Source organism: Salvelinus namaycush, chromosome 3, assembly GCF_016432855.1.
Source record: "Salvelinus namaycush isolate Seneca chromosome 3, SaNama_1.0, whole genome shotgun sequence".
Taxonomy (NCBI): Eukaryota; Metazoa; Chordata; class Actinopteri; order Salmoniformes; family Salmonidae; genus Salvelinus; species Salvelinus namaycush.
In genome coordinates this window covers 72,258,406-72,270,697 of record NC_052309.1, presented here as the reverse complement: position 1 = coordinate 72,270,697, position 12,292 = coordinate 72,258,406, and the positions used below count along the sequence as shown (strand labels likewise).

General features: G+C 44.8%; 1 protein-coding gene across 1 annotated transcript in view; it reads left to right on the top strand.

Annotated features, from left to right (window-relative positions):
* Positions 1 to 12,292, top strand: part of LOC120044019 (collagen alpha-1(XI) chain-like) — an 81,799-nt gene that overhangs the window by 68,459 nt on the left and 1,048 nt on the right. Inside the window, exons 51-66 of the mRNA XM_038988614.1 lie at positions 916 to 1,023; positions 1,305 to 1,412; positions 1,585 to 1,638; positions 1,773 to 1,826; positions 2,138 to 2,191; positions 2,514 to 2,567; positions 2,736 to 2,843; positions 3,112 to 3,165; positions 3,333 to 3,548; positions 3,662 to 3,697; positions 4,149 to 4,202; positions 4,429 to 4,747; positions 7,769 to 7,881; positions 8,325 to 8,393; positions 10,598 to 10,831; positions 11,187 to 12,292. The exon at positions 11,187 to 12,292 is cut by the window's right edge and continues 1,048 nt beyond it. Of these exons, the coding sequence (XP_038844542.1) occupies positions 916 to 1,023; positions 1,305 to 1,412; positions 1,585 to 1,638; positions 1,773 to 1,826; positions 2,138 to 2,191; positions 2,514 to 2,567; positions 2,736 to 2,843; positions 3,112 to 3,165; positions 3,333 to 3,548; positions 3,662 to 3,697; positions 4,149 to 4,202; positions 4,429 to 4,747; positions 7,769 to 7,881; positions 8,325 to 8,393; positions 10,598 to 10,831; positions 11,187 to 11,333 (1,782 nt within the window). The 3' untranslated portion in view covers positions 11,334 to 12,292. The remainder of the gene's footprint in view (positions 1 to 915; positions 1,024 to 1,304; positions 1,413 to 1,584; positions 1,639 to 1,772; positions 1,827 to 2,137; positions 2,192 to 2,513; positions 2,568 to 2,735; positions 2,844 to 3,111; positions 3,166 to 3,332; positions 3,549 to 3,661; positions 3,698 to 4,148; positions 4,203 to 4,428; positions 4,748 to 7,768; positions 7,882 to 8,324; positions 8,394 to 10,597; positions 10,832 to 11,186) is intronic.

Here is a 12,292-nt window from a genome sequence, read left to right as displayed (position 1 = left end):
AATCATCCCTGAGAGGAAGTTATATTTACCTCTATTAATGGCCAACCTCTCAACATCTCACACCAATCAATTATTCACGAGAGAGAGACGGAAAGAAGCCACGCCTCACACACACAAAGTCAAAAATCAAGTCAAATCAAATTGAATTGGTCACATAGACATATTTAACAGATGTTATTGTGGGTGTAGTGAAATGCTTGTATGGATTCAGTGGTACGGATTCAGATCGTCACATCAGACCTGGGTACAAATATCATTTGATAGATCACATACTTTATTTGAGCATTTGCCTGGAGTGCTAGATGGTTTGTACTTTTGGGACTATTCCATTGGTTCTAGTTTCCTATCCAAGCTCAATCAGGCACTATTTGAAAGATGTTGAATACCATTTGAACCCAAGTCGGATTCATATGGTACCATGGAAATAGAAGGGTGTAGAGATGGAGCGATCCATAAATGGATTGATACAGGTGATGTTGTGAGAGAGAAATGGATAAAGAGAAGCTTTGAGTCTGTGGGAAATAGAAGAGCTGGCTTGCACTGCAAGCAGGAGAGTCTTCCACTCACTCACACGTTCCAATTTGTGCACTCTACCAAAGAGAGAGATGCCTTCACTGTTTTTCTCTCGAGACAGCCAGCACACACTTCCACATTGACACACACCGACACAGAGATACAGAGAGACTGACTCCACACTCTGTTACTCAGATCGCATCAACAGAGGAAACTCACACACACAGACAACAGTCAATAGTTTCTCCTAGTGATGATGGTGCAGCTGCTGTCTCAGCACCCTGACAGAGAACAGCAGACACACAAAACAACATCTACACAAGAAACCTGTAGATGAAATATTTATTATTTCAGTCCTCCTGTCAGTGTGTTGGTTCAAGTGGTTCTGTTGTGTTGTAACAGGGCACTGCTGGGCAGCCTGGTGGAGTGGGCCAGCCTGGGATCGTTGGAGAGAAGGGGGAGGATGGAGAGGCTGGGGACCCGGGACCAGTTGGAGACACTGGTGCCGCTGTAAGTCATCCTCTCTCTCTCTCTCACACTCTCACACTCTCTCTCTCTCTGTCTCACTCTCGCTCTCTCTCTCTCTCTGTCTCTCTCTCTCTCTCTGTCTCTCTCTCTGTCTCTCTGTCTCTCTCTCTGTCTCTCTGTCTCTCTCTGTCTCTGTCTCTCTCTCTCTGTGTGTCTCGCTCTCTCTGTCTCTGTCTCTCTCTCTCTCTCTCTCTGTCTCTCTCTCTCTCTCTCTCTCTCTCTCTGTCTCAACCACTAACTGTATGATTGTATGGTGTCCCCAGGGTGGTAAAGGGGAGCTGGGGGAGAAGGGTGACTCTGGCCCCTCCGGAGCAGCAGGACCTGCAGGAGTCAGAGGTACGCCAGGGGAGGACGGACCCAAAGGAAACCCTGTGAGTAGATCTCTATGTAGGCCACTCATCTGCTAGTCACTAGTCCTTTAGGCCACTCATCCTCTACCAACTGGTTCTTGAGTTGGTGGCAGACCAATGCATTAGATTAATCTCAAGCGATGCTGCTGGAACTAACAGTCATTGGTAACTGACCACTCCCGGTCCTCTGTAGGGCCCCATTGGATTCCCAGGAGACTCTGGACCCCCTGGAGAAGCAGGGATCAATGTGAGTACAGCACCCATAGAACCAAGTAATACAAAACCCCTTGTACTGTTTTTGAATTGCATTTCAAATGTTGACAGCAGTAGATGACTGATTCTTCTGTTCCTCCTCTGAATGTGTGTTTCTGGTTGGAACAGGGAGTTGACGGTGGACCGGGAGCAAAGGGAGACAACGGTGATCCTGGGAAAGCCGTAAGTACAGTACAGCATTTACATCACACAGGAATTCATACGAACAGCATAAACATGTGTAACTGTGTATGTTCTCTGAGCTCATTCAACAGTATCCCATACATAAAGTGTATGCATACCAAAGATATAGTATTGCCTTTGTACTTTGTCACATACAGAGAGGCTTGACTTATTCATGGATATGCTGTGGTTTCTTCCCTCTGTCTTTTAGACTGTGTGTGGTTGTTGTCTTTGAGACTGTGTGTGGTTGTTGTCTTTGAGACTGTGTGTGGTTGTGTTTCAACTCTGACCCTTTGTTCTGCTGTCCTCAGGGACCCCCAGGAGCCTCTGGAGAACCGGGCCCTTCAGGGCCCCCCGGGAGAAGGGTGAGTGTTGATGTGTGTGTGTGTGAGTGTGAGAGAGAGAGAGAGAGTGTGTTTGTGGGGCTTGTGTGCATGCCTTTATTGTTGTATATTTCTACAGACTGAGATATCTTCAGGGATTTTATTGACCTCTATCTGTTTTAGGGGGAACAAAAGCAGTGTAAGGCTTTTAAGCACTCAGGTATTGTCCCCAGCAGCTGAAACTCTGTCCTCATGTTCCCCCACCTCTCTGTCTCTCTCTGTCTCTCTCTCTCTCTCTCTCTCTCTCTCTCTCTCTCTCTCTCTCTCTCTCTCTCTCTCTCTCTCTCTCTCTCTCTCTCTCTAGGGCCACTTGGGAGCTGCTGGAAAAGAAGGGAAACAAGGAATGAAGGGAGCAAAGGTAAGGATGTTTGGAACACTCAACAACACTCAACGCATTAATGAAATATGAAGAAAATAAATCCCCCAAAAGAAAAGGCTACTGCATTGTACACCACACATGTCAGTTTTACTCCGTTTTGATTTCCTCACCACCCTGTCATTCTGTTCCTCTCTCTCATTCCTTTAGGGGACCAATGGGGTTGAGGGTCTGGTGGGGAAGAAAGGGCCAGTGGGGCCCCAGGGACATTCAGGGAAGCCTGGCCCAGAGGGCCTCCGAGGGATCCCAGGCCCCGGGGTGAGTCCCCCTTTCCTCTCCTCTCCTTACTCTAACTCAAACAGACATCTCCCTCTACTGTAGCCTGTGGCTCTGCTGCTCCACTCATCATGTCTCCCTAATTAGTTTAGTATAAACTGTCATTGGTTTACTATCAACATGCATGGTGCATCTCAGTACAACCAGCAACACGGCTTGGGGACATGTTGTCATATGACCTTCAGCAACCCCAGTCATTGCTGAGGCCCTTCACTAATTGATTAACCCCTATTTGTGTATTCATTTGCAGGGTGAGCAAGGGTTAAACGGCCCCCCAGGCCAGACGGGACCCCCTGGACCCATGGTAAGATCCCCATGCATATTACATGTTCATATGTCAACCTACTGTACTGTTATTGCCCCTCTTTCACATAACATATGGTAGGTAGCCTCGATAGGGTCAATTCCAGTGATACGTCAATTATATTTTTTCACCCATGTAGTGTAAATGTGATCTTGTGTTGTTCCCAGGGACCCCCAGGACTGCCAGGTTTGAAAGGAGACCCGGGCAGGAAGGGAGATAAGGGTCACGGTGGTCTGATCGGTCTGATCGGACCTCCAGGAGAGCTGGGAGAGAAGGGAGACAGAGGCCTGCCCGGAAATCAGGGCACACAAGGAACCAAAGGAGACGGGGGTAAGGGTGGCCTCCCTGGCCCCACCGGCCCCCCAGGACCCCCAGGACTTTCTGTAAGTGCCCCCTCCTCCTCAGTCACTCCACACCACTCAGCTCTTCATAGTTGGTTTTGCTTTACTCTGATATGACCTTTCCTATTTCAAAATGGCCTCTCTTCCCCTGTTAGGGTGCAGTTGGTGAGAGAGGATCCAAAGGAGACCTGGTGAGTCCAGTCATCTGACTGTATCTCCATATTGTCATTCCTCTCCTTACACACCAGCCTATAGCTAGCAGCTGCCAGGAGCATATGCTGCCAGACAAGCCGTTATCTCGCCTTGCCAAATTAACCATCGTTCAGCTTAATTTTCTACATTGTGCTTTTTAAATGTATTTTGGCCTTAAAAGTGAGCCCATACAGTGATGTGTTGTTCCTGTGGGTACAGTGTATTTTAATAGGACATAGTGGTGCGGTGTGATGTTATGAAAAGTACCTTAGTGTGTCATGTAGAGAGCAGGGGCTTTGGCCACAGACTGCTGATGCACAGAGCTGGATAATCCTATAAACCCTTGAACCATATCTGCCAGGATCAAAGAGGGATTTGGCAAACCAGTGTGAGAATCGCTCCAGGTGACCGGAGGATTGATGCAGGATTTTGTTCCACTCTTTTCTTCAGGGCGCCATCGGACCCCAAGGAGACACTGGCCCCGCCGGATCCCCCGGACCCCCTGTAAGTCCTCCACACACACACCTCCCCACCTCCACACTTCTCATCCACCCCACCTTACTCTTTCTGTTTCTCTCCGTCCCCTCATTTCCGTCTCATCACCTCTTGTTGTTCAACCACACACACCTCCACGCCTCTCCTTCCCCCCACCTTTCTCTCTTTTATTCTGCCTCTCCCAGTCACTGTTGTTTCTTGTCGTCTGTCTTCCACTTGTGTTCCTTCCCTCCAGGGTCCGCCTGCCACCATGGTCCAGCCGCTGCCTATCAGAGACCACGAGGGCCGGAGGAAGAGGAAGAGGCACTCTAGGATGGTGCAAGGAGGCGCAGCTCCCTACGAGGAGGTAGAGATGAAGATGGATCTGGAGCAGGAGGTGTTCCTGCAGGCAGACCAGCCCATGCTGGAGGAGGCAGAGGGCATGGAGGAGGTGTTTGCCTCCCTCACCTCCATGAAGACAGAGGTGGAGCTGATGAGGAAGCCCTTGGGGACCTTTGAGAGCCCCGCCCGCACCTGCAAGGAGCTCATGATGATCCAGCATGGCTACAGAGACGGTCAGCACATCACCTCATCACCCTCGTATCACACAGATCTCCCTTCATCACCCTGCATTGGCACTCTTATTGACGTGAACATGTACAGTGCCTATAGAAAATCTGCACCCCCTTGAATTTGTTTCACATTTTGTTGCGTTACAAAGTGGGATTGAAATAGATTTAATTGTATTTTTTTGTCATTGATCTACACAAAATACTCAATAATGTCAAATTGAAAAGAAAATGATATATTTTTTGTTGCTAATTGATCATTTTTTTATAACTAAAATATAGTCGTTGCGTATGTATTCAGCTCCTTTGTTCAGGCAAGCCTAAATTAGCTCAGAAGTAAGATTTGACTTAACAAATCACATAATAAGTTATATGGACTCACCGTGTGAAATAATGTCTACCCCTTCCTCTGTCTCCCCTACATACAACATCTGTAAGGTCCCTCAGTCTGGTATTGAATTTCAGCCACAGATTGAACTACATATTGTAATTGTTTTTAATAACCTGCCCAGGGACTGCGGTTGAAAATTAGCCGGCTGGCTAAAACCGGCACTTTTACTGAAACGTTGATTAATGTGCACTGTCCCTGTAAAAATAAAATAAACTCAAACTCAAACTCAAAGACCAGGGGCAGTGAAGGGCAGTGATTGGTAGATGGGTAACAATAACAAATCAGACATTGAATATCTCTTTAAGCATGATCAAGTTAATAATTATGCTGTGGATGTATGTATTAAACCACTCAGACACATGAAAAATACAGTCTGTCTTCTGAAGTGAGCTGCAGGGAAGGAAGGAAACTGCTTAGGGATGTCACCATGAGGCCATTGGGGATTTTAAAACAGTTACAGAGTTCAATGGCTGTGAAGATGGACTGAAGATGGATCAACAACATTGTAGTAACTTCACAATAATGACCTAAATGACAGAGTGAAAAGAAGAATACAAATATTCCAAAACATGCATATGTACGCAACAAAGCACTAAAGTAATACTGCAAAAAACGCGGCAAAGGAATACACTTTTTGGCCTAAATGCAAAGCCTTATGTTTAGGGAAAATCCAACACAACACATTACTGAGTCACTGCCTCCGTATTTTCAAGTATGGTGGTGGCTGCATCATGGTATGGGTATGCTTGACATTGGCAAAGACTGGGGAGTTTTTCAGGATGAAAAGAAACAGGATGAAGCACAGGAAAAATCCTAGAGAAAAACCTGCTTCAGTCTGCTTTACACCAGACACTGGGAGAGCAATTCACCTTTCAGCAGAACAATAACCTACAACACAAGGCCAAATATACACTGGAGTTGCTTCTAAGAAGACAGTGGCCAAGTTACAGTTTTGAGTTAAGTCTGCTTGAAAATCTATGGCAACACTTGAAAATTGCTTTCTAGCCATGATCCCCAACAGAGTTGACAGAGCTTGAAGCAGTTTGAAAAGAATAATGGGCAAATATTGCACAATCCAGGTGTGTAAAGCTTTTCTGAGACTTACCCAATAAGACTAACAGCTGTAATCGCTGCCAAATGTGTTTATAACATGTATTGATTCTGGGAGGTGAATATTTATCTAATCAAGTTATATTAGTGTTTTCTTTTTCATTATTCTTAAAAATATATATAAATAATTGTTCTTTCACTTTGACATAACAGAGTATTTTGTGTAGATCGTTGACAAACAATGACAACAAAATTTATTTGAATCCCACTTTGTAACACAATAGAATGTGAAGAAATCCAAAGGAGGAGTAGACTTTCTACAGGCACTGTATTTGACTGAGCAAATGAGCCACCAAATCCTCCAATAGCCAGGATAATTACCTGTTACATCATACATACTCTATGATTTAATGCAGTGGCGTGCCGTGGGCCTGGGGCCTGGGCCTTCAGTGAGGTACTACACAGTCCCACCCGAATTAATCCACCTCTTAATACCATCATTATGATGCCATGGCTCTAGACACTATACATTTAGACAGAAACGCAGTATAACCAGGCGTTGCGTCACCTTGAAATTGACAAATTGACATTTTTGGGTAAACAGTGTTTACCCAAAAACATGACACAATCAATGAGTCTTTTCAATATTTCCCTTCACCTTTTCATTGTGCAGCTCCGTTGCCCTGCGCGCTTGTTCTTTGAGCTGTAGATCCACTCCGGTGTCCCCAAAAGTTTTCAAAAGCACCATTGCTTGTAGGAGCCTGTGAGCCATTGACAGCGCTCGTAGTTGAAACTTTGAAAGTGGCGAGCGAACGAACCCATTTCCCGCCTGTGACAGGCTTTGTAGCGTCGGGCGACCTCTCCTTACAATGTCTAACTTTTCTTGAAAAGTTCGTCTTGAGAATGGCGTTATAATTATATCCTCGACCAAATCGATATCTTCTCCTCCTTCCGCCATTGTGGGTTGAAAAAACAGCTTAGTAGTACGCGAATTAATTCGTTTATCAAATTCAGTTTCCTAGATCTGCATAGACATGCCCATAGGACCTGCCTCTCAATATTGGTAATCCAATCAAAAGACGTGCACGCACTACGCCTGCTAGCTGGCTCCTGTGTAACACTGGAGCCAGCCAGCAGGCGTACAATAGCCAACTCTAAAGCTGATTGGTTGACACTAAATTTTCATTTCCATTCACTATAAGCTACAAGCGCCCGCACTGTTGATTCTGAAGGCCTGAGGGCAGATTTTAGACCCCTGGCAACACATGATGGCTGAATATGATTGGATAAAAGATCTAACATAAAGACCAGCCCTCCAAATCTCAACCTGGGGCTGGAAGCAGTGCAACCAAGAGGAAAGCTATGAAATGAAGAGTATAACTCTTACTCTGAGGAATAATTTAATACATATTTGTGGGAAAATATATTTAAAAAAAAATTATATTCTGATGATGTTTAGGCCAGCAGAGAAGGCCTTGCAGGCCCTGACGGCCCACCACTGATTTAATGTCTTCCCCTTTCACTTGCCTGATCTGCTGTCCCGTATTGAAATGACACCGCTGTCTCTGTCTCTGTACCTGTCCCAGGTGACTACTGGATCGACCCCAACCAGGGATGTCACAGGGACTCCATCAAGGTCTTCTGTAACTTCACCGCTGAGGGAGAGACCTGTTTGTACCCTGACAAGAGGATTGAAACTGTGAGTCTCAAACTACCTTGATGTCTGCTCACATCAACCTAACTAGAACAGTGTAGTAGTGTACAGTACAATATTCACTGGCCTCAGACCCAATGGTGTCTTACAGATGCACTATCTTGATTTGACCCTATTTTTCACAGCAGGAAAATAATCCAGCAGCAATAGGATATGTGAATTATTATGTGGATTATAATTAATAGACATTTTTTTAGGGGTTGATACATTTTCTGTTACATTTTTCATAATGGCAAATTAATTTTAAAGTGGAAATCACAAACTTTAGAAGCCTTTTAAAACCTTTAATACACTACAATTGATATTTCCTGCTGTGTAGGAACATTCTCCGCAACAACAGAGTGATCAAGTTAAGATACCAGATCTGTACATCCTCAGAAGCCTGCGTTACAGAGACTCCTTGTTTCCTTCTCTATTCGTGTGAACAGGTGAAGCTAGCAGCCTGGAACAAAGAGAAGCCAGGAAGCTGGTTCAGTCAATACAGGAAAGGCAAACAGGTACTGACCACTTTCAACTGCTGCCATTCATTTAAATGTTTCCAAACACCAGGTAGATTATATTAATTTAAAGGGAGTGCATTTGAATAATAATCATGTGTATAATTGAGTAGATGTGCATGTGTGTGAGCATGTGCGTGATTGAACCTACTGTCCAATACAGTGTTCATGTATGTGCCCATGTATGATACCTGTGTTTTCTGCCTGCAGTTGTGAGTGAATCACACATAGCTACTGGCAGCAGTGGGCTCTCATTGAAGAGCATTCAGCGCTTTGAGCACTGGTCTTTCATGTACACCTGACCAGACATCTCTTAACACAGAAAGATAATCACTTCTCTCCCAGTCCAATCCCTTTCACTGACTCTTTCACACCCACACCGTTGTGTCTCGCTCTCGCTCTCGCTCTCGCTCTCGCTCGCTCTCTCTCTCTCTCTTTCTTTCTTTCTATCTCTTCCTTTCTTTCTCTCCCACTAACTCTCTCTTTCTCTCCAACTCTCTTATTGACTCTCTAGGTGAATTACCGTGACCTTTGTCCCCTCCTCTCCTGTTACATTATTAATGAAACACGGGTTGTGAGATTTCTAACAGGGAGAAAAGGTTCATGGCAACACAATTGGTCGTAGCGTTCCTCTGTTCACCAGGGTGGATACAGTGCTCTGTCGCCAGCATTAACACTGTCAGTTTGGTTTTGTTCCAGCATTAACTCTGTCAGCTTGGTTTTGTGCCAGCATTAACTCTGTCAGCTTGGTTTTGTGCCAGCATTAACTCTGTCAGCTTGGTTTTGTGCCAGCATTAACTCTGTCAGCTTGGTTTTGTGCCAGTATTAACTCTGTCAGCTTGGTTTTGTGCCAGCATTAACTCTGTCAGCTTGGTTTTGTGCCAGCATTAACTCTGTCAGCTTGGTTTTGTGCCAGCTTAACTCTGTCAGCTTGGTTTTGTGCCAGCTTAACTCTGTCAGCTTGGTTTTGTGCCAGTATTAACTCTGTCAGCTTGGTTTTGTGCCAGCATTAACTCTGTCAGCTTGGTTTTGTGCCAGCATTAACTCTGTCAGCTTGGTTTTGTGCCAGCTTAACTCTGTCAGCTTGGTTTTGTGCCAGCATTAACTCTGTCAGCTTGGTTTTGTGCCAGCATTAACTCTGTCAGCTTGGTTTTGTGCCAGCATTAACTCTGTCAGCTTGGTTTTGTGCCAGCTTAACTCTGTCAGCTTGGTTTTGTGCCAGCTTAACTCTGTCAGCTTGGTTTTGTGCCAGCATTAACTCTGTCAGCTTGGTTTTGTGCCAGCATTAACTCTGTCAGCTTGGTTTTGTGCCAGCTTAACTCTGTCAGCTTGGTTTTGTGCCAGCATTAACTCTGTCAGCTTGGTTTTGTGCCAGCATTAACTCTGTCAGCTTGGTTTTGTGCCAACATTAACTCTGTCAGCTTGGTTTTCCTGCCCAGGTTATTTGGTCATGGAAAACCCCTGGCCCTAGCCATTATAGATTGGATGTATATAGTGCTTAACCAGATGCTCTACTACAAATGCATTGGTACTGCTATTTGGTTTGGACACTCGATATGTGACTGAAATGGTCATTGAGAGTTGTTTCTTTCCTCTGGTCCAGTTCTCATGCAGTGACTCTGATGGGAGCTGTGTGTCTCTGGTCCCGTTCCAGTACAATGACTCTGATATGTTGTGTGTCTCTGGTCCAGTTCCAGTACAATGACTCTGATATGTTGTGTGTCTCTGGTCCAGTTCCAGTACAATGACTCTGATATGCTGTGTGTCCCTGGTCCAGTTCCAGTACAATGACTCTGATATGTTGTGTGTCTCTGGTCCAGTTCCAGTACAATGACTCTGATATGCTGTGTGTCCCTGGTCCAGTTCCAGTACAATGACTCTATGTTGTGTGTCTCTGGTCCAGTTCCAGTACAATGACTCTGATATGTTGTGTGTTTCTGGTCCAGTTCCAGTACAATGACTCTGATATGATGTGTGTCCCTGGTCCAGTTCCAGTACAATGACTCTGATATGATGTGTGTCTCTGGTCCAGTTCCAGTACAATGACTCTGATATGCTGTGTGTCTCTGGTACAGTTCCAGTACAATGCCTCTGACATGCTGTGTGTCTCTGGTCCTGTTCCAGTACAATGACTCTGATATGATGTGTGTCTCTGGTCCAGTTCCAGTACAATGACTCTGATATGTTGTGTGTCTCTGGTCCAGTTACAGTACAGTGACTCTGATGGGAACCCGGTCCACGTGGTCCAGCTGACCTTCCTGAAACTGCTGAGTGCCACAGCCAGACAGATCTTCACCTACTCCTGCCAGAACTCTGCCGGCTGGTTCGACAGCACCACCCGTAGCCACCAACACGCCATACGCTTCCGGGGCAGCAACGACGAGGAGATGAGCCAGGCCAAGAACCCATTCATCCAGGCAACACACGATGGCTGCCAGGTAGGTGCCATGCAGAGACAAAGGAAAATGAATGAATGACTGAATTAATGTAATTGGTGCTAATGTTATGACATATGCTAATGTTTTGACCAATGCTAATGTTTTGACCAATGCTAATGTTATGACAAATGCTAATGTTTTGACCAATGCTAATGTTTTGACCAATGCTAATGTTTTGACCAATGTTTTGTCAGCTGCTGTTTGATTCGATAAGGCCATGCAGCTGGTCACGATCAATTCATCATATGATATCTGAGTATGGTATAGATAGGATTGGAGTTGGAATGAAATCTAGCAAGTTAGCAGGCACAGTGTATCCTCAACGCTGCTGTCTTTTTCTTTGTCTCTGGTGTAGTTCCGTAAGGGACAAGAGCGGACAGTCCTGGAGATCGACTCCCCCAGAGCAGAGCTGCTGCCAGTCATAGACGTGGCCCCCTCAGACTTTGGAAGCAGCAACCAAAAGTTTGGCTTCCACGTGGGACCAGTATGTTACAACGGTTAACTAACGTTGTCTCAACCAACCAAGGAATGATCGGAACTGACCTGCACAACAACTTACCAATGAAAGAAACTGAACTTCACTGTTGTTTCCACACGCAATATTTATTATTATATGTCCGTATATGTGGTGGGTTTCTGGCATATGTTATAAGACTCTCAACAACCAATGGGACGTGAGGTTTCATTGTTTCCGTGACAATAACAACCAATGGCGAGTAGAGGAGCAAAGGCAAGGAGGAACAAAGCACATTTATCAAAGGGAATTCATCCAATTAGATATATTTAATTTGAATTTTATCGTCATTCTTTTCATCGCTCACCTTTTGAGTGTGCTGTAATTAGATTCACTAGAAGTAGTCTCTTGTTCCACTTGACAACAACCAATTTAAAAAGACAGGCAGATCTCTCCCATGTTGAGGCATGGGGTTAGCCTGTCATCTGTGGTATGGGTCAGTTGAGTGGCACTGTCTTTGCCAGGCCTGGGATGCAGATGAGATGAGTTGCTACCTGAGAGATTATGATGAGAGTGGAGTGGAATTAGCAGGAGACACTATCTGGCATACTCATTAGCATGCCTGGATTGCAGTAGGATAATATCATATTGCAGTATGAGGACATCAGTTCTTGTTAACTGGTGGTGTACCGCAGTATCTACGGTTGTAGGATCTTCATTTGAGCCAGTTTGCTACAGCAGGAAAATAATCATGCAGCAACAGGAAATGTGAATTATTATGTGGATTATAATGAATGGACATTTTTTATAGGGCTTGATACATTTTTCATTAGGGAAAATCAAGTCTGAAATTTCTAAGTAAAAATTACAAATACACAAGTTTTACATTTCAAATGAAAGATCCTACATCGGTAGCATGTCAATTCCATACTAGTCTATTTCATCTGTCAACATTCCCTGTGTTAGTTAGAAGGTTGAACATACTGTATAATAGAAATGATATCTTT